Consider the following 27,002-nt stretch of genomic DNA (forward strand, 5'->3'; position numbering starts at 1 on the left):
AAACAAAAAATAGAGTATCTGCCTCTTTTTTATTTCTTTTATGAGACAGAGTCTTGCTTTGTCACCAGGCTGGAGTACAGTGGCACCATCTGAGAGTAGCGCCTTCTAGAGAGAGCACCTCATGCTTCCACAGACACACCTATGCATGTGTCCCAGCTTGGGTAGACATTTATCAGGGGACTGCATTTTACACAGAAATGAATATTTAAACACTTACTAGGTTTTAAATATCATCAAGTGGCAAAGAGCTGTAGCCAATGTTAAGATGACCTGTCCTGTGGCATCTTTTTCATTGCTTTTCCAGGAAATAAGCAGAAGAAACCAAGAGAAAGTACTGAGAAGAAGAGCTCTATTAATCTTGCCTATTCTCTGTCCAGTAACTGATTCCAGAAATTCTGTGTGGAAATTGGGGCTAACCGAAGATTGAGACCTAAACATCCAATTTTGGCCACACAGAGTCTGCCTTTTTACCAAAGTGGAAAATCTTCAACTAAAACACAGAGGCCAAATTGAACTTGCTGAAAACAAGTTTGTAATTTCTCAAGGGCTTCCAAGTTTTAAAAATGTATATGATTATTCCATGTGATAGCCTTGGAGAAATAACCTTCATTAACATACCGTCTAATTCTTACATTGACCTTATTTCTTTATTTTCTCTGTGGGTTCCTTTCACCTCAACCTCCCTGTATCTTTAAGAAAGAGCAAGGAATTTCCAAAACATGGTTTTGGAAAGCCCACAATATCATGTCCAAATACCTAGAAAAATATAAATTACATCGGTGTTCTTGGTTATATCTGTATTTATATGGTTTCTTCTAATGAAGAACACAAGCACTATGTGTGGAGTTTTCCCATCCCATCCTCGTTTTTTGGTACAGGAGAGAAGAGTCCATGTTGATGAACAAATGGGCACACCTGAACCATATTGAAATGGGAAACTTCCCCAGCAGTGGGAAGTTCTGCTGGGGAAAACTTCAGGATTCCTACCTACCAGGATGTGACTCACTTAGCAGTGGCACTCAAGATAAAGGAGTCCCTCCAGATGTCTAAGCCAGGCCTCTCGAAAGCAAACAGAACTCTCAAAAGTGGCTTTCCAGGAAATTGAAAGTGAATAGCAAGAGAAAATCGTATTTCTCATTACTTTCACATTTTTGCAAGTCGAATCAGGAAATGCTCATTTTATAATATTGAGAATTTTAGAAATATTGGAGCCAAATCCATACAAGGAGCCCTGAAAGATGTCCCATCATATATTCAAATGACAAACTAGCAACCAAGTCAGACGTGTCATCTTGCTTTGTTTCTTTCATTACACTGCTCATTATTTGGAATTATTTGTTGTAGTTATTTCTTTACTTATTATTGCCTACATGCTCACTCAGCTCTGAATTTGAAGGCAAGGACCATTTGTGTTTTGTGAATGCCACGTGCTAAGTTCCCTCCATGATGCCTGGTACATAGTGTTTGCTCAATGAACGTGCATTGAATGAAGAAATAGATTCCATCTATTTCTGTAAGATTTCAGAGCAAACCAGAGCTGCCTCTCCCTACTGGTCCATTTCTTGAATCTAGTGACAACCCATTCCCCCTGAGACAATTCAAAGCCTCAGGAAAATTCAAGAACATGCTTTCACTAGAAACTCTCAGGTCAAGAGAATGTCCTGAAAAGACCACTGAAGCAGCTCTGAGCTTGCACTGAATTTCCATATTGTTGGTTGGGAGTTCCTTACATTATAACACTCCCTCTCTTGAAAATTGTCTCCGTTAAAAGGTCAGTGACTCTGGATGAGATGTTTTATTCTTCTCTTTTGGTTTATCAACTCATATTAGGTCAATTCAGCCCAAACGCTTGCCATATTCCCGTAAGAAGTGAATGAAGTTACTTCAGTTAAAATTTTCAGAAGCTTATGAAAAAGGCCATTCTTTATCTTTGCCATCTCTAATTCAAAAGGGTGTGCTGTTTCCCTAGCTTGGCATGCTTTTTCCAGGTCAGGGGGTTTCTGTGAGATTTCCTGAATTCTGCAAAGAAGAGAGTTCGGAAAAAATTATTGTTTACCACCTCCCAAAGCCTGAAAATAGTGTTGATCCTTGTACCAAAAACAAACAAACCACCCCCCCCACACAAATAACAGTTTCTTCTGAGTGTGTGATTCCTGTAATTAGTCTGAAGAACTATTCCAGTGCTCCCTGGAAGCCCACTGGGGAATCTTAAGTATAAGATAGAATAGCCAGTTGAAACTCTTCTTCCGAGTGGCACCCTAGCCCATGAAGTCCTCTTTCCCCTACTGCACAAGCCTCTTCCTGCCATTATGTATGGAAGCTTCTGAACCCTGCTTTCTCCCTGAAATTTATCCCATTATACCTGAAGAGATGTGGTCGTTTAATTTACTTAAATTAATTTTATTTTTAGATGTCGAGACTGCTGGTCAATGTGATTTTTAGAGAAAATGTCAACCATAAATTTGAGGAATCTTTTTCAGGAATTGCAAGCTTATGGGAACAGGGGTCATGTCTGACTCACCAGCATATTCCTGGTGCTTGACACCTAGTAGGCATTCAACATATATCTGTTGCATGAATGAATGATAGGAATGACTGTTATAATCATGTGCCTTCACATATTACCAACTCTTCAGTATTTTCTTGGAATCAACAAGTCTTAGAATAGGAAAACTAAAAGAGGTATCCTTTAGTCCCCAATATGACCACCCCGCTTAGAAATGTCAATCTCCCTATTTTCCTCTCCATGTGTTCAGTCTTTTACCTGCTCTCTCTTTAACAATACTTGCAGAGTTTATTATAATGTATTATTTTTAGTTCTCTAATTGGATTGTTCACTTCATAAGGGCAGAATTCCTTGCCTATTTTATTCAGAGCTGCATCCCAAGTACCCAGAACAAAACCTGGAAAATACTAAGGGCAATTATTTGTCAAATGAATAAATTAAAAGAGAAATTTTTAGCATGCACCCCAGTCGTCAGAAGAACTGTAGGTATTTTAAATCCCAGGCCCAATCCCACATCAGTGGAATAAGATGACTTAAGGGCATGAATCCCAGGAATCTACATTTTTAACAGGTGATTTTGGTGTAGCTCTTCTGAGAACTTCTAGTTAATCCAACTTACTCACCTAGAGATAATCCTGAAACCCAAAATGACAAAGTGTCTTTCAGGTCACATGGTAATTCAGCAGTGCAACTAAGTGTTTTAAGTTCTATTTTGATGAGCTTTCTACTCCAGTCGTCTTTGAGCCTGGATTTTACCTAATATGTTTACTGCTATCTGCACTGTTGGTCTTTGAGATTAAGCTACTGGAGGCAAAAATTATGGCTTCTAAGGTTACTTTGTGGTGCATCTCATTAGCCTTAAGGTAATACAGGACTTTTTGAGTCAAATGATACTATTGCACATAAGAACAGCCCTGTTTTCATGCTAATATGCCACTGTGTTCCTTTCTCCTTCTAGTTTCTGGACATCTCCATTAAATGGACCACCCAGGAAACGTTTCCTCCAAAGTACCTTCATTATGACCCAGAAACTTCTCGTCAGCTGTTGTGTGACAAATGTCCTCCTGGTACCTACCTAAAACAACACTGTACAGCAAAGTGGAAGACTGTGTGCGCCCCTTGCCCTGACCACTACTACACAGACAGCTGGCACACCAGTGACGAATGTCTATACTGTAGCCCTGTATGCAAGGAGCTGCAGTACGTCAAGCAGGAGTGCAATCGTACCCACAACCGCGTGTGCGAATGCAAGGAAGGGAGCTACCTTGAGGTAGAGTTCTGCTTGAAACATAGGAGCTGCCCTCCTGGATTTGGAGTGGTGCAAGCTGGTACGTGTCAATGTGCAGCAAAATTAATTAGGATCGTGCGAAGTCAGATAGTTGCGACAGTTTAGGAGAACACTTTTCTTCTGATGACATCATAGGATAGCAAATTGCAAAGGTAATGGAACCTGCCTGGTAGGTACTGTGTGTCTGGAGTGCTTCCAAAGGACCATTGCTCAGAGGAATACTTGGCCATGACAGGACAGTTTAGTGACAAATCTTAAAAGCAGCAAATTGCTCTCTTATGAGATGCATGATGAATTGCTTTTTTTTTTTTAAAGAAACATACTTGAGTTGCACTGTTGATAGTTGATCTGTACCTCTATGTTTCACTTCAGCATGGACACCTTCAAACTGGATTGCTTTCTGACAAACATCAGAAATGTTAATTTATACCAAGAGAGTAATTACGCTGATATTAATGAGACTCTGGAGTGCTGACAATAAGCAGTTATGATTAATTATGTAAAAAATGAGAATGGTAAGGGGAATTGCATTTTATTATTAAAAACAAGGCTAGTTCTCCCTTTAGCATGGGAGCTGAGTGTCTGGGAGGATAAAGACTATAGCAGCATCTCTTCAATGAGCTTATTCTTTATCTCAGACAAAACAGATTGTCAAGCCAAGAGGAAGCACTTGTCTATCAACAAAGTACTTTCACTTTTGCATTTTGAACAGCGTAGGTTAGGGCTCATGTGTATTGAATCTTTTAAACCAGCAACGCACATTTTTTTTCTACCACACTGTGAAGCTTCAGTTTAGTCTATAACTTTTCATAGCTTGAGAAAATTAAGAGTATGTAGATGGAGGAAGTAACCAGTATAGATTCTGATGATTCAATTTGAAGCAGTGTTTCTCAACTTCAGCCCTACTGATATTTTAAGAAATATCTAGATTCCTGGGCTGGACTCTTTTTTGTGGGCAGCTGTCCTATGCATTGCAGAATTTTACCAGCATCCCTGGAATCTAGCCACTAGATACCAATCACATTCCTTCCCCCATGTGACAACCAAAAATATCTTCAGACATTGTCAAGTGTCATCAGGTGACAAAATCACTCCTGGTTGAGAACAACAGGGTATTCAATGCTAATTATTTGTAACTACTTTAACTCTTAAAAGTTGTGATATACAAAGTCTAAATTATTAGATGACCAAGAATTTTGGTTTAAAGGCATACAAATGAAACATATTCAAAAATTAAAATCTATTCACTTTCTCAAATAGTGAATCTTACAAAATTAATCACAGAAGGTGCAAATTGCATGACAGTCCCCTAAAATTCCTCTTAGTGTAAGTATTTGATGATACTGGAATTGGTGACACTTCCTACTTTTTATTGGCTGGTACTTGGGACTCAAAAGCTAAGCTAAATTGTAGTGGGCGGGGTGGGGTGCAGAATACCAGCCAATAAAAGCAAATCTATTTAATTTATTCAGTAAGTTGTATGTGTAGAAATATTAAATGTGGGCTATACAGCTTGGAAACTAGAAAATTTTGAAAAATAATGGAAATAGCATGGATTTTTCTTAAGTAAACATGAAAATCTGTTTGTAGAATGAAGTAAGCAGGCGGCCAGAGGACTCAGAACAAAAGTAAACATTTTACTCTGCGTATACTGGCACCACAGTGGGATTTATTTACCTCTCCCTCCCTAAAAACCCACACAGCAGTTCCTCTTGGGAAATAAGAGGTTTCCAGTCCAAAGAGAAGGAAAGACTTTGCGATGTTACTCTATAAAGTATTTAATAACTGTTTTGTTGCTGCTGCTGTTTTGAAATCAGATTGTCTACTTGCCATGTTTTATTTACTTTATTCTGTTAATTCCTGTGGGATTACTTATAGCAAGCATGGTGAATTCTCAATAGTAAAGCCAAATTCCCCCATCATTCTATTTCACATTTTGCCAGCCAGGTTATAATTTTAATATTTCCACTGATAGTAATAAGGTAAAAGAATCATTACTTAGATAGATCTTTTTTCATAAAAAGCACTATCAATTATAAAGAGGGAAGTCATGCTCAGGAAGGTCATTAGATAAGCCTCTGAATATATGATGAAACATTAGTTCTATCATTCTTAGAGTCTTTCTGTTAAATAACTTAAATAGCTAATTTACCTAAAAGAAATATCTGACACATAAGATCTTATCATTAGGATGCATGAGAAGACTCAAGCCACAGATATGTATCTGAAGAATGACAAGATTCTTAGGCTGGGCATGGTGGCTCATGCCTGTAATCCCAATGCTTTGGGAGGCTGAGGTGGTGGATCACCTGAGGTCAGGAGTTTGAGACCAGCCTGGCCAATATGGTGAAACCCTGTCTCTACTAAAAATACAAGAATTACCCAGGTGTGGTGGTACATGCCTGTAATCCTAGTTACTCAGGAAGCTGAGACAGAAGAATTGCTTGAATCTGGGAGGCTGAGGTTGTAGTGAGCTGCGATCACACCACTGCACTCCAGCCTAGGTGACACAGATGAGCCTCCATCCCCCTTCCCCCTCAAAGAAGATTCTTCTTCATGCAGAGTATATGTTAGTCAACAAAGGGAGACCTGGCTCCAGGTGTCCAAGTCACTTATTTATAGTTAATTCGTAATGAAAGAACACAATGGAATCCCTGCCCAAATAACCTCTGCTTATGATATTACAGAATTTGGTGTAGAGTTGGATTCCATTAAGGAGTAGGATGCAGTAGAAAAGTACTAAAAGGAAACACAGAAACAAACACAAAAAAAACCTCTCACTGCAATGGTGGATATAACATTTAATCTGTGAAGGTTTGAGGCTATGGTTTCCCCTCTTGCTCTTTTTTTTCTGCCAGCCCTTTGTCATTTTTACAGGTCAATGAATCATCCATCCCTTTAGAAAGGAAAGAGACAGGAGATGAAACTAGAACCAATCCATTTGCCCCCTTTTTTATTTTCTGGTTTCGGTAGAAGATATAATGAGGTAGGAGGTTGAAACTTTTTATAAATAAAGTTAAATAACTTTTTGTAGCTTTCATTTGTCTCTTTCCTATGTGTTATATTGTATAAGCCAGAATTAGCCTGTAAAATCTCCATATGAATATTGAAGTCTAAATCTGTTCAACTAGCTTACACTAGATGGAGATATTTTCATATTCAGATACACTGGAATGTTTGATCTAGCCACGCGTAATATAGTCAAGTGTTTGAAGATATTTATTTTTAAAAGCACCTTTAGTTGTTAGTTGTTGACTGGTTCAATTTTCCTGCCAATGATTTTTTCAAATTTATCAAATATCTTTCCATCATGAAGTAAAATGCCCTTGCAGTCACCCTTCCTGAAGTTTTAACGACTCTGCTCTTTTAAACAGTTTAAGCAAATAGTATATCATCTTCCGTTTACTATGTAGCTTAACTGCAGGCGTACGCTTTTGAGTCAGCGGCCAACTTTATTGCCACCTTCAAAAGTTTATTATAATGTTGTAAATTTTTACTTCTCAAGGTTAGCATACTTATGAGTTGCTTCACAGTTAGGATTCAGGAAAGAAAGAACTTCAGTGGGAACTGATTGGAATTTAATGATGCAGCATTCAATGGGTACTAATTTCGAAGAATGATATTACAGCAGACACACAGCAGTTATCTTGATGATTTTCTAGGAATAATTGTATGAAGAATATGGTTGACAACAAGGCCTTACTGCCACTCAGCAGAGGCAGGACTAATGAACATCTTACCCTTCTTCCCTTTCCTCTCACTTTTCATGAGCCTTTTGTAGATAACGAGAAAACTGACTTTCATTTGTATTACAAAGAGAAGAAACTGCCAAAGGGGATGATGGTAGAAGTTTTGTTCTCTGTCTAATGAAGTGAAAAATGAAAATGCCTAGAGTTTTGTACAACATAATACTAGCAGTAAAAAACAAGTGAAAAGTCTTTCCACAACTGTTTTAAGAAGGCATCTGCTGGGAAAGGATGTGAGAAGGTACTAAATTGCTTGGTATTTTCCGTAGGAACCCCAGAGCGAAATACAGTTTGCAAAAGATGTCCAGATGGGTTCTTCTCAAATGAGACGTCATCTAAAGCACCCTGTAGAAAACACACAAATTGTAGTGTATTTGGTCTCCTGCTAACTCAGAAAGGAAATGCAACACATGACAATGTATGTTCCGGAAACAATGAATCAACTCAAAAATGTGGAATAGGTAATTACATTCCAAAATATGTCTTTGTATGATTTTGTAGTATCATTTCTCTCTGAGTTGAACACAAGGTCTCTGTCCACATTTTTGGTCAAACTCACATTCTCCCTTTCTTGAATCTTAACTAGCTAAGGCTACTCTCAATGAATCATTCCTAAAGCTACAACTCAGAATCTCTCAAAAAGTCATCTTCTCACAGATAACACCTCAATGCTTGAATTTTTCTCCTTTCACACTGAAATCAAATCTTACTCATGGGCAAAGGGCTAAAGTATAAATTGGCAGCTAAGAAGCAAAGTGATATAGCAATGATGACAAATTAAGCCAGGTGTGGTGGCTCACACCTGTAATCCCAGCAGTTTGGGAGGGCAAGGTGGGCAGATCACTTGAGATCAGGAAGGAGTTCAAGACCAGCCTGATCAACATGGTAAAAGCCTGTCTCTATTATAAACACAAAAATTAGCTGGGCATGGTGGCAGGGACCTGTAGTAGCAGCTACCTGGGGCTGAGGCAAGAGAATTGCTTGAACCCGGGAGGCGGAGGTTGCAGTGAGTTAAGATCATCCCACTGCACTCCAGCCTGGGCAACAGAGCCATCTCAAAAAAAAAAAGACAAATTAGAAATGTGTACTTGGCTTTGTTATCTATGGTATTAGTGCATCTATTGCATGGAAGTTCCAAGCTACTCTGATTGCGTTAAGCTTTTCATTGCATACAGATCATTAGTATCATTGCTTGATTAAAAACAAAAAAGAAAATCATCTTTAGTTATTCAAATGCTTTCCACGGTAGTGATGACAATTCATCAGGATGGTGTGTATGGTCACCTTGTCACTCCCACCACTAGACTAATATCAGACCTTCATTCAAAGATGCTCACACTAAAAATGATTTTCTTTTTTGTGTTTAATCAAGCAATGATATGAACAGCTTGACTCTCCCCAAATAGTTTTTTGTACTACAAAGAAGTTTATGAAGCATAGGAATGTAGATTGATATATAAATGAGATTCTAACCCAGTTCCAACATTTTTTCACTGTGTAATTGAAATCGTACGCAAGTCATCTAGCCTTTGTTTTCTTATCTTAAAAAAAGAATGAAGGAAGGGGTATTAAAGGGATTGATCAAATTTTACCATTGTCTTTAGTTAATTTAATTCACTTTTCAATTTACTTTGTTCATTTATTAAGCACTTATTCTGTAGTACTGTGCTATAGAGGCTTTAATATTTACAAAAACACTGTGTAAGTTGCTTTAGATGAAATATGAGTAGTGGAAAGGCAGAACTAGCATTCAAAGCCAGGTCTAATGAATCCTAAAACAAACTCCCATTACTCCCATTTTTTGGAACATACTTATGCTACCCATATGCTCTGGCTTTGTAATGCCTATGTAAATAACATAGTTTTATGTTTGGTTATTTTCCCATGTAATGGCTACTTATATATCTGTGTCTATCTCTTGCCTTGTTTCCAAATGTAAACTATGTGAAACTATGTGTCTGGATGTGGGCATAAAGTAACATACTATTCTAAATTACTGTCCAAATTCCTTAAAGTCCGTGATATTTGTTTCGACATTTATCTTGAAGTTCCCTGTGGGCAATAGTTAAACCTTTAACAATGTTAATATTTGTATTCAATTATAAGAATTTTTTACTGTAACTTGAAATATTTATAGCAATATTTCATTCTAATTAGACATTTACTAACTTTCTCTTGAAAATAATGCCCGAAAGAGAACATTGGAAGGCACATGAGCTCAGTTGGTCTTCGCCACTAAGACTAGCCAACAGAGGCTTGATTTTATTCAAACGTTGCATTTTAGCATATCTTATCTTGCAAAATTCAATTGTGTGGGCTTTTTTTGGTTTTAGTTTGTATTGAATAGACTTTCAGAAATCCAATTGTTGAGGAAATCTTCTTGGTTTTCTAACCTTTCTTTAGATGTAACCCTGTGTGAGGAGGCATTCTTCAGGTTTGCTGTTCCTACAAAGTTTACGCCTAATTGGCTTAGTGTCTTGGTAGACAATTTGCCTGGCACCAAAGTAAATGCAGAGAGTGTAGAGAGGATAAAACGACGGCACAGCTCACAAGAACAGACTTTCCAGCTGCTGAAGTTATGGAAACATCAAAACAAAGACCAAGATATGGTCAAGAAGATCATCCAAGGTATGATAATCTAAAAATAAAAAGATCAATCAGAAATCAGACACCCATTTATCATAAATCAGGAGCAAGATTGCATGGCTGTTAAGTTGTATGGATCACGTTTCCCTGTTGGAATCATTGTTGGACTGAAAGTTTCCATCAACTGATAAGGTAGATGTGATTCCAAAAACAGTTATGAAAGGGTTTATGCTCACTCCTGCTCCCCAGTTTCTTTGTAAAGTATGTTGAATACTCTAAGATAAGAGAAATGCATTTTAAGTCAGGACTATATCTCAGGGAATATGCTGCCAGATCCCTTAGTTCTTCTATAAACACCCTCTCTAGATGACCAAGGAGAAACTCTAACCATTTTGAAACATACATTGCATCTCCACCAAGAAGCTCTGCTGCATTTACTTGGTAATTCTCTCCAGGTAGGCTCTATGTATCTTATAAATATCCTTTTATTAATCCTCATGATATGGCCTGTATTAAAGTTACCATTTTAATAGCATGTGTTGTGAGGATTAATGAGATAAAGTCTGAAAAGCATTTGAGACTTGTGTAGGAAAAAGCTACTTGAAGCGAAACATTCTCACATATTATAGGTTTATATAAAGATTCTCCTTTACAAATGGTGAGAGAGAGAAATAAAGAGAAAAGAGACAGAAGTGGGAAAGAATCTGAAGAAAATGAGTTTCATCCAGTGTGGACTGTAAGCTTTAGGACACAGGATGGAAAGAGTTCTGGTTTCAGTTAGCATTGGGAGGACATGCTAGAAGAAAAAGGATGGAGGATTTCCACAATGCAGACAGGGTCAATAAGAAATTCATTCTGATCTTCACCAGTAGTTAAGTGACTTGCATAGTCTTGTACGAACCCCAAAACTTCATGTATCTAAAACCTAGGCAATAGATTTTAGGACACCAATGTCTTTGAGAGTTGAACACTTTTATTTATGCAAAGAGTAAACTTTTATTCTGTTTTGGGCAAACCAAAAGTATTCTGTGAACATATAATTAGCCCTGAAGCCAAAAGAAAAGAGAAAATCAGAGACTGTTAAAATTGGAAGCAACCAAATTCCCTATTTTATAAATGAGGACATTTTAGCCCCGAAAGATGAAATGATTTGCCTTACAGCTCACAGATACTAAATGACTCATGCCATTAATAGAAATGTTAGTTCCTCCTCTTAGCTTTACATCCTAGCTTATTACTGAAATATTCTCCAGACTGCGTGTTTCCTTCAGTTCCTTGACCTCATATTTTTGGGTTTGCAGACATCCTCTTCATGGAGGTAGTCCTCTAGTGCTATGCGTCTTCTTTAAAGACTAGTTAGAGCAATGAACTTATCAACTAGTGCCTACTAATGAAAGTTTATATTACAAAGCTAACTTGAATACTTCCCTTTTTTTCTTAAATGTTAGGGTTTTAATTTCTCAAGCTTTTCTTAGAAAACAGAGTGATGTGTGTTATTTTCTACCATTAATTTTCAAAATTAGGGGCTTCACCCACAGTTTTGTTGGACACCAAGAATATATAGCATACTATCTTATTATAACAAAAAATGATATTTATCTCAGTTCTTGGAAATAAATGATGTCACTTAACACCCCTCAAAAAAAAAGAAAAGGTTACCATTGAAATATAATTATGAAATTCTGTGACAACCTTTTGCCTCAGGCTGGTTTTATGATGGCATTGGATGAATATAAATGACGCGAATGCTTCTTTGGGCTTTTGCTTTATGCAGATATTGACCTCTGTGAAAACAGCGTGCAGCGGCACATCGGGCATGCTAACCTCACCTTCGAGCAGCTTCGTAGCTTAATGGAAAGCTTACCGGGAAAGAAAGTCGGAGCAGAAGACATTGAAAAAATAACAAAGGCATGCAAATCCAGTGAGCAGATCCTGAAGCTGCTCAGCTTGTGGAGAATAAAAAATGGTGACCAAGACACCTTGAAGGGCCTAATGCACGCGCTAAAGCACTCGAAGACGTACCACTTTCCTAAAACTGTCACTCAGAGTTTAAAGAAGACCATCAGGTTCCTTCATAGCTTCACAATGTACAAACTGTATCAGAAGTTATTTTTAGAAATCATAGGGAACCAGGTCCAATCAGTAAAAATAAGCTGCTTATAATTGGAAATGGCCATTGGGCTGTTTCTTTGCAATTGGCCAGATCTCATGGATGAGTAAACTGTTTCTCAGGCACTTGAGGGGTTCAGTGATTTCTTCCTCATCACCAATGACTGATTTTGCCACAGGACATTAAAAGAAACTATGATGTGGAGAAGAACTACTATCTCCCCAAATAAACCCCAAATGGTTAATCAAACTGTCAGATCTGGTCCATTATCTACTGACTATATTTTCCTTTATTACTGCTTGCAGTAATAAAAAAAATTTTTTTTAATAAAAACAAACAAACAAACAAACAAAAAAACTAGACTCCATTGTGCCTTACTGAATATGGGAATGTCTAACTTAAACAGCTTTGAGACTTCAGCTATGCTAGAGGCTTTTATTAGAAAGCCATATTTTTTTCTGTAAAAGTTACTAATATATCTGTAACACTATTACAGTATTGCTATTTATATTCACTCAGATATAAGGTTTGTACATATTATCATCCTATAAAGAAATGGTATAAGACTTAATTTTAGAAAGAAAAAATTATATTATGTTTATGAAAAAAGAGATAAAATATATATTTTTAATGGGAAGTTTGTAGCATTTTTCTAATAGGTACTGCCATTTTTTTCTGTGTAAAGTATTTTTATAATTTTATCTGCATAAGCTGTAATATCATTTTATAGGAAATGCATTATTTAGTCAATTGTTTAATGTTGGAAAGTATATGAATATAAATTATCTGAATATTAGATGCTCTAAGAAATTGAATGTACTTTATTTAAAAGATTTTGTGGTCTTATAACTATATAATTGACATTATTAAAGTTTTCAAATTATTTTTTATTGCTTTTTCTGTTGCTTTTATTTGAATGGGACATTAATGGGTTTGAGCTTTCCTAATTTCCCTGTTTTCACTAGAAACACCTGGGAAGTGTTTAAAAAGCAGATTCCCGGACCAATTTGTTGAAAAACTCTGGCGTTGAGAGTGGAAACTTGCATTGTTAGCAAGTCCCAAAGTAATACTTATTACACTAAATCTGGAGAATTTCTGAAGTCAGCCTTAGATTACAGATAGTGCAAGCCACTTAAAACTGCTGTCACCAACCTTGAGACACCAAACTATATACACTTTTTTGACAGAAAATAACAGAAACTAGCACTGCTTAGTTTAAGAAAAAGGAAAAAAGAATAATTGGAAGAGTAGTGTGTTGATTGAGTTGAATGGTGGTCGCCCAAAAGATATTTTCATAATTCCCAGAATCTGTGAACATTACCTTATTTAGTAAAAGTGTCATTGTAATTAAGTTGAAGATCTTTAGATGAAGAAAGCATTTTGGGTTATTCAGGTGGGCCTTAAATCCAATGACGAGTATCTTTATGAGACACACAGAATAGACAAACAGAGAGAAGATGATGTGAAGACAGAGGCAGAGGTGGAAGTGATGTAGCTGTAAATCAAGGAAGCTAAGAGCAGCCAGCAATGGGCTATCCCCACTCTGCTGAAGCCTCTGTAGAGACTGGGGCTCTGCTGACATCCGGATTTTGGAATTTTGGCCATCAGAACTGTTAGAAAGTAACTCTGTATTGTTTGAAACCGTGCAGTCTGTGGTAATTTACTGCAGCACCTGCAGGACTCTAATAGAGATGGTATCCAAGCTTTAGAAAGAGCAAAATCAATATTTTTTTGGGGGTGGAGGGTGGTGGCTCAAAACTTTTTATTTTCACAGCGTGCAACAATTGCTTAGCAATGCTAGCTAAGTTGGTACAATCTAAGGGCCATCTCACCTTTATCTTTAGGCATTTGACCAACAGAATCTTTTGCAAACAAGATCACAGACCAACTGCGATCTGTCTCAATGTGCCTGTGGGAAGAGGTCCTCTCTCCCACATACTTTTCCCAAAAAGATTGTTTTATAGCCAAATGCAACTAAAACCCATAACATAGCAACTAGCTATCTTCACTATCACTGGTTCCTTCTACTCCCAGAATAGGAAGTTGAGGTAAGAGGGGAGAGACTGCCTCCTATTGTAAAAACCCAGCCACACCTCAGTGAGGCTAGCAACGGAGGATGGAGATTAGTAGGCACTAAAACAGGCCTCTCCAGAACTCTTGGTCCTTTGGGGCAGAAGTTACAGCTCTTTCTCCTAGTCAAACATCTTTGTATCTTTTAGTTCTAAATTCCAAATTTCCAGGAAAGAGACTCTAATTCTCATAAGTTGAGACTGACATAAAGACATGGAAATTGAGGGTCTGTCCTTGTTTATCAGTTGCACTTCCCAAGAAGAAGATATCATTGTGAACAGGGCCCAGTAACTACTTCCTATCTCTTCCTCGTCTATATCTTCTTCTTCACTCTACTATGACTTAGAATTTAGAGTTGACACAGACCATCCCTTTGAAAGCAGACTTGCGAAATTAGATCAGTTATGGCCACCTAGATAGAAGATTATGCCTAGGTAAATATCACACAGACAAAAACCCAGAAAAATTAAAAGTGAAGGTGAAGTCAAGAAGTTCTAACCTGGGGAACAGGCATCCCACTGCTGCAATACTGCACATGACAAAAGTGGTGGAAATCCTATGGTAGAAGCAGAAGGCCAAGAGTAAACTAACAGCCTTCATTTGTCCTTAAGCAGCACCAATTCTTCCTTCAAAGTTCTTTGCAGAAAATGAAATGGCCTACACAACTCCACAAAGTTTAAGAAAAGTTTGAAAGTTCATAGCGTCAAGGCTAAATTATTCAAATGCTTATTTGATTGCCCACCCTGGCTGCTCCTTTGGGTTCAGTTTACCTTGAGCTTCTCTTCCAGGGGAGATAAAATTTGTAAATATCATGCCAGTCCATTTTTTTCTATTTTTAAAAATTTAATTCTAAATTCATTTTATGTTTACAGAATCACTGAAAATATAGTAAATAGTTTTCTAGTATACACTTCACCTAGCCTTCTCTGAAATTATTTTTCATTACTATTCACTTATTAAAAGAAATTAATCAGTATAATACTATTAACTAAACTCCCAACTTTACTGAGATTTTCCCAGGGTTTCTAGTGGTGTTCATCTTCTGTTCAAGACCAGTTGAAGAGCCCATGTTGCATTTCGTTATCACCTCTCCTTGGTCTCCGGCAGTCTGTGACAGTTTCTCAGCCTGTGTTGTCTTTCCTCAACTTGATGCTTTTTGAAGTGATGTGATCAGCTCTTTTGTAAAACATCCTTCAATTTTTGTGTTTGTGATGTTTTCTCATGAATACACTGAGATTATGGGTTTGGGAAAGAATATTGTGAAATCCATAACTCTTCTCAGTGCATCCGATCAGGGGCCATATCAGCATGACTAACTATTGCTGATGTTAATTTAAATGTGATAACTTGGTTAAAATGGCTTTGCCAGGTTTTTCCACTGTAACATTACTATTTTCCTCTTTATATATTCTATTCATTAGAATTATTTGTTAGAGCATTAGATCTAGTCCACACTCAAGGAAAGGAGAATTAAACTCTTCATATTGGAAAAAGAGATTTCAAGGAATTTGTGGTAATGTATTAAAACTACCACAGATTTAGTCACTTTAGGGAAGAGATTCTGGAAGGCTTTGAAAATACCATTTCTTCTTAAAGATTCTTCCACTAATTTTAGCATTCAACAATCAATTTTGCCTGCAGCAACTGTTACTGTGCTTTTCTAATGGGGATTTTCTATTTCCCTCATGTCCCCTACATTTAAATACTTTCATTTTCTTCTCCCTATTTGTGTCAATCATTTATTAATATGCTTTTGGACTCAAGAATATTAATGTTATTCTTTGGATTACATTCCAATACTATCACTATTTATGTTTCTCAAATTATTTCAGCTTTGGCTATTGGCTCTTGTTTCCTTTCAACATGGCCCTCCCTATCCTTTTATTTTCTTGAGCATTTTGTTTTTTTCTGGCACTAGTAGATTCTCCATACTCATCTTGCATTTCCTCTAGAATAAGGCATTTTTCTTTTTATTGTAAAATGGTATTTAAAAACCACAATCCAGGTGCTAGGCATGCTCTTTGCCACTGAGGTATCACTGTTTATAGGACATCTCAGTAGACACATCAAGTAAATAATATGTATGTTAACCCATGTATGTCTACACATATTTATTTCTGTATCTGTATACATATATATTCTATGTACCACACACAGCTATATAAGTCACTGGGTTCATTCTATCCTTCACTCTCCTTCCTTCTGATTATTTGTGTCATCCGAGAGTGAAAAACATGGCTCACATTATATATAACTTATTTATTTTTTAACCACAGATGCTTGTAAAGTATTTTCAGATTTTCTAGTGGGTATCCCTGTGAGAAACAAATTTATCAACTAGAATATAGTACTAATTTATAGTTCTTTTTGTCTTCAGCTTTACAGTATCCATTCAAGATGTTTTTCAAAATCACTTGGGCCTGCTCTTGTCCTCATCCCCTTCTGTAAAGTTATGTCATATATTGAAATCATTACTTTTAATTCTTATAGTCTACATTCTATCCTGGTGAATCCCCCTATAACCTCAATTTTTTAAAATTTGCATACAATTAAATACTTCTTGTGGCAAACCAATGGTTTTGACAACAGCATAAAATCATGTATCCACCAATATATTATCGTCATCACAGATCCATCACTCTAACAATGTCTCTGGGAGGTCCTATGTAGTTAGTCTGTGTCCCCTCCACTAACTTCTAGCAACCATTGAACTATTTCCCATTCTTGTAATTTTGCCTTTTCTAAAATGTTATATAAACTGAATCATACAATACATTGCCTTTTGTGACTATTTTCACATAGTGAAACGCATTAAACATTCCATTCATGTTGCTATATGAATTAATAGTTTGTTCTTTTATCTTTTTGAGTAACATTCCATTAAACAGTTTTGGTCCTCTATTCACCTATTGAAGTATATCATAGTTATCTGCTATTTGAGATGATTATTAATAAAGTTAGTATAAATTTTGCATATTAATTTTTATGTAAACAAGATTGCTGGGTTATATAATAAGTTTATGTTCAAATGTAAAAAACTGCCAAACTGCTTTCCAACTTGGCTGTACTATTTTACTTTTCTTCCAACAATAAATGAGAGTTCTTATTGCTTTACATTCTTGCCAGAACCTCATTTTGTCAGGTTTTATTATTATTTTTAGCCATTCTTAAATTGTTTCACAAGATCTTATTGTGCTCATAATTTGCATTTGTCTAATGACTACTTGAATTAGTTTACTAGGGCTGCCATAATAAAATACCACAGACTGGGCGCTGAAACAACAGAAATTTATTTTTCACATTTCTGGAGGCCAGAAGTTCAAGATCAAGGTTCCGTCGGGCTTGTTTTCTGGTGGAGCCTCTTCCTGGTCTTTAAATGGCTGCTTTTGCATTGCGCCTTGTATGGCATATTGCCTTTCCTCTGTGCACATGCAGAGAGGGGCGCTCGCATCTCTTTCTCTTAAGATGATCAGCGCTATGTGATTAGGGTCCAACCCTTATGACTTCACTTGAAATTATCTCCTTGTAAGTCCCATCTCCAAATACATGTCAGGGGTTAGGGCTTTAACATGCACATTATGGGGACATAGTTTACTACATAATACTAATGATGTTGAGCATCTTTTCATGTTTATTTGCCATCCATGTGTCTTCTTTGGTGAAATGTGGGTCAAGATCTTTTGCCCATTTTTTATGTTGTATTGTTTATTTCCTTCTAATTGCTGAGTTTTAAGAGTACTTTACATATTCCGGAGACAAGTCCTTTTTCAATTGTGCAATTTACAAACATAGTTGTGTAATCTAGGGCTTACTTTTTAATACTCTTAACTGTGTGTTCTTACAGAGCAAAAGTTTTAGATGTAGGTACAGTTTATCTTTTTTAATGAATTGTGCTTTTGGTGTCATATCTACACATACAAAACCCATCCATTGATTTCCCTATGATTTTTTATAGCTTCACATTTCAAGTATAGGTTTAGGATCCATTTTGAGTTAATTTTTGTACAATGTATGCTGAAGTTCTTCTGTTTTCATTTTGCATACGAATGGCCCATTGTCCCAGTGTGATTTGTTGAAAAGGTTAGCATTTCTTCATTGAATTGCCTTTGCATTTTTGTTAAAAATTGGTTGAAATGTTTGTGGGGGTATATTTCTGGACTCTGTATGCTGTTCCAATAACTTATTAAGTCTATCTTTTCACCAATGCCACACTATCTTAATGACATTTGCTTAATAGTAAGTCTTGAAGTTATTTGGTGGTTGCTCGGTTACTTGGGAATGTGTTGTTTCTTCTTGCCTTTTAGTATGCCTCAATTTCTTCGTTAAAACATTAGGAAACTCTGGGAGATAGTTTTTATACCTGGCAATGGCCATGTCTTTCTTCCCATAGAACCTTAATAGAGGGCTTTGCATTAATCCAAGTGAAGATTAGACAGGTTTTATGATTTTGTTGTTGTTGCTATGGTTATATTCAATGAACTACAGATTTCAAATTCCTATAGATAGCTTATTTCTAGGGTGGCAGATATATATCAGAGCAGTATTTGCTTGATTCTGAGTTTTAGGTCTACCTTTGAACTATGTCTCAAAGAAGTTCTCTTTGTACACTCTTGTTCTTCTCCTACCCCTCTCTCAATGGTATTCTGCTGTTACTTGCTGTTGGAAGCTTCTTAGCTTCATGGTAAAGGGTGTTAGGTATAGTTTTTGTTGTTCTCATTAACAAGACTGTGTTAAGTATGTCTGTCTCCGTGGGGTGTGTGGCCTTTTCAACTCTCCTGCCTTTCTCTTGGCTATATTTATGGGCCCAGAACTTAATCTGACTGCTCTTCCTAGGAATACACTTTTATTTCCTCCATTCTGTTCCCTTTCCTCCTCTGCAATGAGTGGTCACCAGTATCCTAAAGTCAGCAGTTTTTCTTTGCCTCCATAGATGAAACACTTTTCAGTGAGATTTGTTGCCCTCATGCAGGAGACTGCTCTCCAAGACTGCATGGCTCTTTCTGATCTCTATTTTGAGTGTTTAATGGATTAATGGAGAAAGATTCTGCAAAAGGCTACAGATTCCCCCAGTTTTTCTAACGGCCAGAGATAGCCACACTGTTCCACCAAACCACACTAGGCCTACACTGATTTTTCAGCCAGGCTACTGAATTCTTCCTACTGGTATCCAGGTGTATCAACCTCAGATAGGCACTCATTTGTACCTCCTCTCTCCCTTGAGTCACTGGCCCTTAGATTTGGGGTCAGTTATTTGTTCTGTGATCTCAGTTCTCCAATGAGTATTTAAAAGTCATGATTTTGAACTTGAATTTGATTTTTTTTTTTAGAGAATATCACTAATATTATCTGTCTACATTTCCCAGTTTCATCTATACCAGGGTAGGAGCCAGAACATATCAAGTCAATTTCATTGTTTAAAGACTTGTTTTAAAAGATTAAATTGGAGTTAAAATTATCTCTATGAGTCCCGATCCACTGTGACCTCTTGTCCACCCAGAAACCTATGCAAGTCATGAAATATTTTATGGGTTAATAGTACAGCCTAAAATATCAAAACCAAGAAACAATATTGAAAGTCTTTATTCCAGATAGGTTAGCAAAAACACTTTCTGAAGTATACTGTTTCTTATTTTTTATTTTAATTAACTTATTCAATAGGTCATCTTCAGTTTCTGATTCATATGTTGAAAATCTCATTTGTTAATTTATTGAAAAGGTTTTTGATTTCTAGAAACAATGCACTTTAATTCCAGTTTTAAGCAAGAGATATAGTTCCAAACAACCACTACATTCAAGAGCAAAGAGTTTTAGGTTGTGATTGTGTATGTGCAAATGCATGTGTGTCAGCGAGAGAGAGAGAGAAAGAGAGAGAGAGAGAGGGAGAGCGCGCAAGAGAGCGAGAGAGCATGCACATGCTCTGATAAGAGAGAATTCTAAGATCTTCTTTACCAATGTAGAGCTCTAAAGACATGGAAATAGCTTCTTTCTAAAATACTTAGTCTCTTCAGAGTTGTTTCCTTAACTAATGCCTAAACTCAGTCTGAGGGACAAACTTGTCTCTTACCTTCATCAAGTTTCCCAACATCTGTTCCCATGGCTATTATCTAGTATCTGTTCAATTAGTATTGAACTAATTCAATTAGTACTGAACAAAAATTTCAATTGTTGATGTTGAATACAACTATGTTCCAATTTTTTTTAAATTCCTTGTTATATTTCAAATTTCTCTTTCCCAAACTAGGAAATTACAAGACAGAGATTAAATAGTAATCATAGCTAGCAGTAATTATCTCTATACTTGAGTTTAAATACATCTGTTCTGAAGATGGTTAGAATCCAGTTGAAGAAACAGGATATACACACGAAAGAGTGATTAGTAATCCCAGATGGTATGTGCTTAGTGCCAACTGAGTTATATAAACAGGGCATAGTCATCAAATGTCATCTCTGAACAATAGGGTAGACCAAGAAGCAGTAACTTCAGCTAGGTCTTGTAGGAAAAATGTACGTAACATGTTGGGGAAACACTGGTTAGATCCATGTGGTTTGTATAAAAATTCAATGAGGAATGCCCAATGTGGGTGAACGGGAGAAAGGAAGCAAAACACAGTGCTATGTGTGTACCTATGCAACTATCTTGCATGTTCTGCTCATGTACCCCAAAACCTAAAATGTAATAAAAAAAAAGAAAAGAAATATAAATTCCATTTGACCCAGCAATCCCATTACTGGGTATATATCCAAAGGACTGTAAATCGTTCTATTATAAGGACACATGCACACGAATGTTCATTGCAGCACTGTTTACAATATCAAAGACCTGGAACCAACCCAAATGCCCATTGATGATAGACTGGATTGGAAAAATGTGGTACATATACATCATGGAATATTATGCAGCAATCAGAAATGATGAGTTTGTGTCGTTTGTGGGGACATGGATGAATCTGGAGAACATCATCCTCAGCAAACTGACACAAGAACAGAAAATGAAATACCACATATTCTCACTCACAGTCGGGTGAGGAAAAATGAGAACACATGGACACAGGGAAGGGGGTACTACACACTGGGGTCTATTGGGTGGAATAGGGGAGGGACAGTGGTGGGGGGAGAGCTGGGGAGGAATAGCCTGGGTAGAAATGCCAAATGTGGGTGAAGGGGAGGAAGGCAGCAAAACACACTGCCATGTGTGTACCTATGCAACTATCTTGCACATTCTGCACATGTACCATGAAACCTAAAATGCAATAAAAAAATAATAAATTAAAAAAAAAATTCAATGAGGACTGGGCACAGTGGTTCATGCTTATAATCCCAGCACTTTGGGAGGCCGAGGCGGATGGATCACCTGAGGACAAGAGTTCGAGGAGACCAGCCTGGTCAATATGGTGAAACCCCATCTCTACTAAAAATACAAAAATTAGCTGGGTGTGGTGGTGGGCACCCAGAATCCCAGCTACTCAGGAGGCTGAGGCAGGAGAACCTGGGAGGCAAAGGTTGCAGCAAACTGAGATCATGCCATCATACTCCAGCCTGAGCGAAAGAGTAAAACTCCAACTCAAAAAAAAAAAAAAAAGATGAGTAGTATAAAATAAGCTTGTAAAACCTGACTGCTAATATACTGTGTGTTGTAGTAGATAAAATTAATTGCTTTATCTATCCAGAAACCTTAATTTTTTGCTAAATATCTTTTTCTTTTAATAAATTGCTCTTTCACATCCCCTCAACTTAACCATATATTTCCAATGGGGACTGATAATCTCCAAACTTTTCCCAGCTCTAACCCAAGATATTCAGTCCGAGACCTTTCTTAGGATCTGTACATTTGGAATTAAAGAAGATTTTTCTGATACATGAAAAGACATAAAGATGTTGACCCTAAAGAAGTCAGAGCAAGAGACAGAAATATAGCAGAATAATTAGGGAGAAGAGACAGGCAAAGAATCCTGATGTTCTAGCCCTTGGTTATAGCCATATTGTCTCTTCCTCATTTTTAGTTTTATGAATCATTTTGAATTTCCCTTTTTACCCAAGCCAGTTTCTGTCCCTCTCTTGTAAACAAGAGTCCTGACTAATATATGGAGTACATAAGAAAGCCTTGAATGGTAGACACAAATCTTTGAGTTTGAGGAGCTGACTGTCATGATTTGTGAGGTCCTGTCCACCTGAGAATCTTTAATTCTGTAATATTTATCTATAAACACAATGGAAACCTTTGAAGTTGATATTAGTTGTAAAACAGCTTTTCTGAAAGATTATTTTGGCACAGGGGTGTAGAATGGATCGGAGCAAAAATAAGCTATAGACAATTAAAACAAGTGGTTGACTATTAGTGCTGTCATGAGTAAACAGAAAACTCAGACTGGGGGTGGAAGCACAGAGTGGAAAGGAAGGGTTGGATTAAACAGCCATTCATCTTTCCAGAAGAGTCATAAAAGGAGGAACTCCATCACTGGCATTTGGTTGTGACTAACGGATTGAGACATCTATCTTTCTCCAAGTATTTAATAGAAAATAAATCTTCCATTTCCTTGGGTTTTCTTGAGTCTTTTCCCAGGGAAATACATCTCATCTTTGGAAACACAAAGGCATAAGTCATATTTCCACAAAATTCCTTCTAACTAAAACAAAGATGTCTTCCAAATTGACATTTCTACAGTAATTTTGTTTTTTTTATGACTCACTGACTTAAGACAATTTGAGGTAAACAGGGAAGATCATGCAAAAAACCTGTATCATTTTCATGGAATCATAGGTTTCTAAGAGATAATGAGGCATCTGTTCATTGCTCCTACTTTGCTCCAGCCGTACCCAAAACCACCCTGGAGTGTGGTAACTTGCAATTTAACTATTTTTAAATATCTTATTAGTATATTGATTACACACACACACACACACACACACACGTATGCACATGCACAGAGAAAAAGAGATGGACAGAGAGAGAAACAGATGGTGTGTGCCAGTGGAACCCATAGCTCTTACTCTGGAATTGAACAGAGAGAAAATGGCTCCCTAACTAGTAGAAACTTCCGATCTCTTAAAACTTACAGCATGGCAGGGGAGATTTTAGCCCAGTATTTTTCCAACTTAACTGATCCTTTGAATGTTCTAGCCCAGTGTTTTTCAACTTAACTGATCATATGAATCACTTGGGATGTTTGTTCAAGAGATTACTAGTTTATCTTCCAAGCTGATTTTGATTCTATGGGTCAGAAGTGGGTTGCTGGGTTTCTTCTTGGGCAATTTTAGGAACTATCGTTTTGTATTATCTTTAGGGATCCAGATAAAAATTCAAGAAATTAAGTCACACAGCTAGCAGAACTTAGAACCCATCATCCCAACTAATATTCATTTCTTTGCACTTCTCTTAATAAAGGGGGGGAAAAACTAATCTTTCCTATTTGGGTGTATGCATCCATTGTTGCACTTTATAACCTGACATTGTACTTAGTTTAACTGATATCATATTATTTCCATGACTATTCTTTTGGTATTTAACAAAAAGTTAAGTATATCAAAATAATATGGTATATAACTTTGGTTAAATGCCAAAGTTACCATTGTTATATAACCATTACCATACTTTTTGGTATGGTAACGAAAATAATAATCATCACATCATTTAAAAAGCTTTCCTGTTAGTCCCAGATTCTGGGCCCAGCTAGATTCCTAGAAAGTAATGTTTCCTAAAGTCAAAAAATAAGAGATTACTGATTCATCTTGTACTGATTTGCTATTGCTCCCTAATTGACCTTGGTACTCATAGTAAATGTCATCTATTGAGAACTTGCAAGGAGCACAACCCTATACACTTAAGACAATTATAGACGTCATCTCATTAAATCTCAATGACCCAATTATCTGACTCCCCCTGACCTCCAGTGTTCATTTATTACATCATTATCACTTCATTAAATCCAGCGTTAGCTGCTGACTTCCCCTGACATCCACCACCCATTTATTGGGATCTGTACACCTGTTTATTGCTTAGACTGGGCACGTTTGCCTAACCTCTTAGTCCCAATCATCTCAAGTTTTATGCATACTACCAATTATCTATTTTGATTATGCCTTTAGATTTAAGCTTCAGAAGTCAAGTATAAGCCCTGAAATGTGATGACATCAAGAGTCAAAAAAGAAAAAGCAAAAATTCTGAAAACCAGAAATCTACTAGCCAAGACTTCAGAAGTACTTGTTTTAAAAGTAATATAAATCTGCTATTCATGGGGTCTGGGTCAGATTTTTCTCTCTAGCCAGAAGAATATATCACTCAAAAGGATATGCCTTGTATGGTGACAAGATGTTCTCTGCCATTAAACACTTGTGGCAAGGAAAGTCTCCAGGATTTGCTTACTAAGAGGAGATGGCAAAAGAAGCAAATCTTGCTGAAACCTCCAGAATAAATTTCAGTTAAACCCAAACCCTGAATTTGAAACTAGGTATTAAACAGCAAAGAAAAAAAAAATCTTAAATCCAGCAGACTGACACTTTGGTGTATCTAGTACTATATTATTTCCAAACAATTTGAAAAAAGCTCTGTTGACTAAGCTATATTTAAGGAATAAAGTCATAATAAAGTGTCTAGAAAAAATAAAATCAGATAGAGTCTGTGAATAAAAGGAAAATAGGAGCAGATTCCACCTAGAAATAAACTAGTCTTTCAAAACTGGCTTCAAGGTAAGACATTTGATTTCAAATCCTGTCTCTTCTCTTAAATAGTGTGGCTTGGGCAAGTCACTTGATTACTTTGGGGCTCAGCCTTCCTATCTGCCTAATAGGTAGAATAAAACCTCAAAAGCCGATTTGGACATTCTCTATAAGTTTCTATCACAGTATTTCATGGTAAAAACATGTTTTATAAACATATTTCTTCACAAGAGATATATTCACAAAAGAGATGGTGCCCAACCATTTCATGTAATCATTTTGAGGGTGATGATTCAGGGGCATTCCTCAAGATAACTATGCCAGTTATTTGGTTCACAGCTGTAACTACCTCACCACAAAGTGGAAGAAAGGCAAGTAAGGAGAGAACAGTTGACAATACAAATCCACAGGCCTGGCTGTCATTCTGGGCTTCAGACTTGTCTGGTCTCTTCGGAAAAATCACTTACGTATATGGTATGACTATTGCAATGGTGCTATTGAGATCATTCAGGAAACACCTGTAGCTCAGCTAGTCAGTGACAAATGTGGTGCCAAGCTGATATAGGTATTGCAGAGATGTTCTCTTCACATGCATAGCAGAAATTGCAAATTCTTCAATTACTGTAAAAGTCTTCTTAGGACAAAACCCTCTAACAGCCAGTGACATTTGAGAGGATGAGCTAGCCTATCCCCGAAAGTCAGAGGGTTCACTGAAAGCTCAGTGAAGCCACATCAATCACTTTGAATCCCTTTTGATAAATCTGGATAAAAGAATGTCTCTCAGAAAGAACCATTCCAATTGGAAAAAATCTTAAAGGACAGCAGAAAATAACATTCTTTGTGCATCTCTCATGTACCAAGATCTTACCTTTTTATGTTCATCCTCTTAAAGGCTTTACAAATTAGGCATTAATATTCCCATTCTAAGATAAAGGACTATGATCCAAAGAGAATAAGTTATGTGTCCACTATTTCACAGCAAGTAAGTGACAAAGACAGAATTTGAACTCAATTGTCTTTAAAACCTCTGATATTTTATTCCATCACATTGGACCAAAAAATCATTGGGGAAGTCAGAGAGAGGTCAATCAGAAATCAAGAAATGAATATTTAAAAATTGTGTTTAATTTTATCCAATTTTTTTGCCTTAAATATTAAGGGAGAATTGGTTTCACATAACTGAGTTTTGCCCACAGATAGGAATTTATGTCATATTATACCTACCTATTCTGTTTCCACCCCAAAATGAATAAACTGAAATTTAACTTTGACAGTAGTCAAAGTAAGTGCAGATCCCCAGGTAAGGGCAAAATTCTTCCCAGGACTTCCTGCATTTCAGATGCTAGCCACAGGTTACAGTAGATCCCCTGGCCACCACAGTTTTGACTGACTGGCCACAAATTGGGGGTTCCCACAATCCTGTCAAGTTTGATAATTCATGAGAATGACTCACAGACCTCAGAAAAGCATTATACTTGTGATTACAGTTCTATTATAAAGGATAGCCATAGTGATAAGATTGGGAGGGTCCCAGATGTAAAGCTTCCATACCCTATTTCCACAGAATCAGCATATTATCCTCGAAGCACATCAATAATATGCACCAACCAGAAGGCTACATATGTTAGTTTTTATTGGATTTTCATTACACAAGCATGATTAAGTCATTGGCCACATGATTGAATTAAATTTCCAGTCCTCTCTTTCCTCAGAAGTCAGGCCAATTCGGAGTTCCAACACTCTAATCAACACTATTGGTCTTTCCGGTGGTCCCCTGTTCCAAAATCATACGGGCCTATCATGAGTCATCTTATTAGCATAACAAAGACACTCATCACCTGGGACAGTCTAAGCTTTAGAGTCTCCCTGTCAGAAACCAGGGACAGAGGCCAGGCAAACCTCTTATCATGTAATACCACCTTAACTCATCTGACCCCTCCCAAACTAACTCCCTTCTCTAACACTCCCAGTTCTGTCAGGGACACCACCAACCATCTTTTCATCTTGCCAGGCCTGAAAACCTGAATTGTCTTTGACTGTGCC

The 27,002-nt window shown here is 36.9% G+C and overlaps 2 protein-coding genes across 3 annotated transcripts in view; one reads left to right on the forward strand and one right to left on the reverse strand.

The window, feature by feature from the left end:
* The window catches only part of TNFRSF11B (TNF receptor superfamily member 11b), a 28,060-nt gene extending 14,931 nt beyond the window's left edge, over nt 1–13,129 (forward strand). Inside the window, exons 2-5 of the mRNA XM_002759271.7 lie at nt 3,465–3,834; nt 7,810–8,001; nt 9,944–10,168; nt 11,901–13,129. Coding sequence (XP_002759317.1) covers nt 3,465–3,834; nt 7,810–8,001; nt 9,944–10,168; nt 11,901–12,289 — 1,176 coding nt within the window. The 3' untranslated portion in view covers nt 12,290–13,129. The remainder of the gene's footprint in view (nt 1–3,464; nt 3,835–7,809; nt 8,002–9,943; nt 10,169–11,900) is intronic.
* The window catches only part of COLEC10 (collectin subfamily member 10), a 513,203-nt gene that overhangs the window by 176,162 nt on the left and 310,039 nt on the right, over nt 1–27,002 (reverse strand). The gene's annotated exons all lie outside the window — the stretch shown is intronic.

This window comes from Callithrix jacchus, chromosome 16, assembly GCF_049354715.1.
Source record: "Callithrix jacchus isolate 240 chromosome 16, calJac240_pri, whole genome shotgun sequence".
Lineage (NCBI taxonomy): Eukaryota > Metazoa > Chordata > Mammalia > Primates > Cebidae > Callithrix > Callithrix jacchus.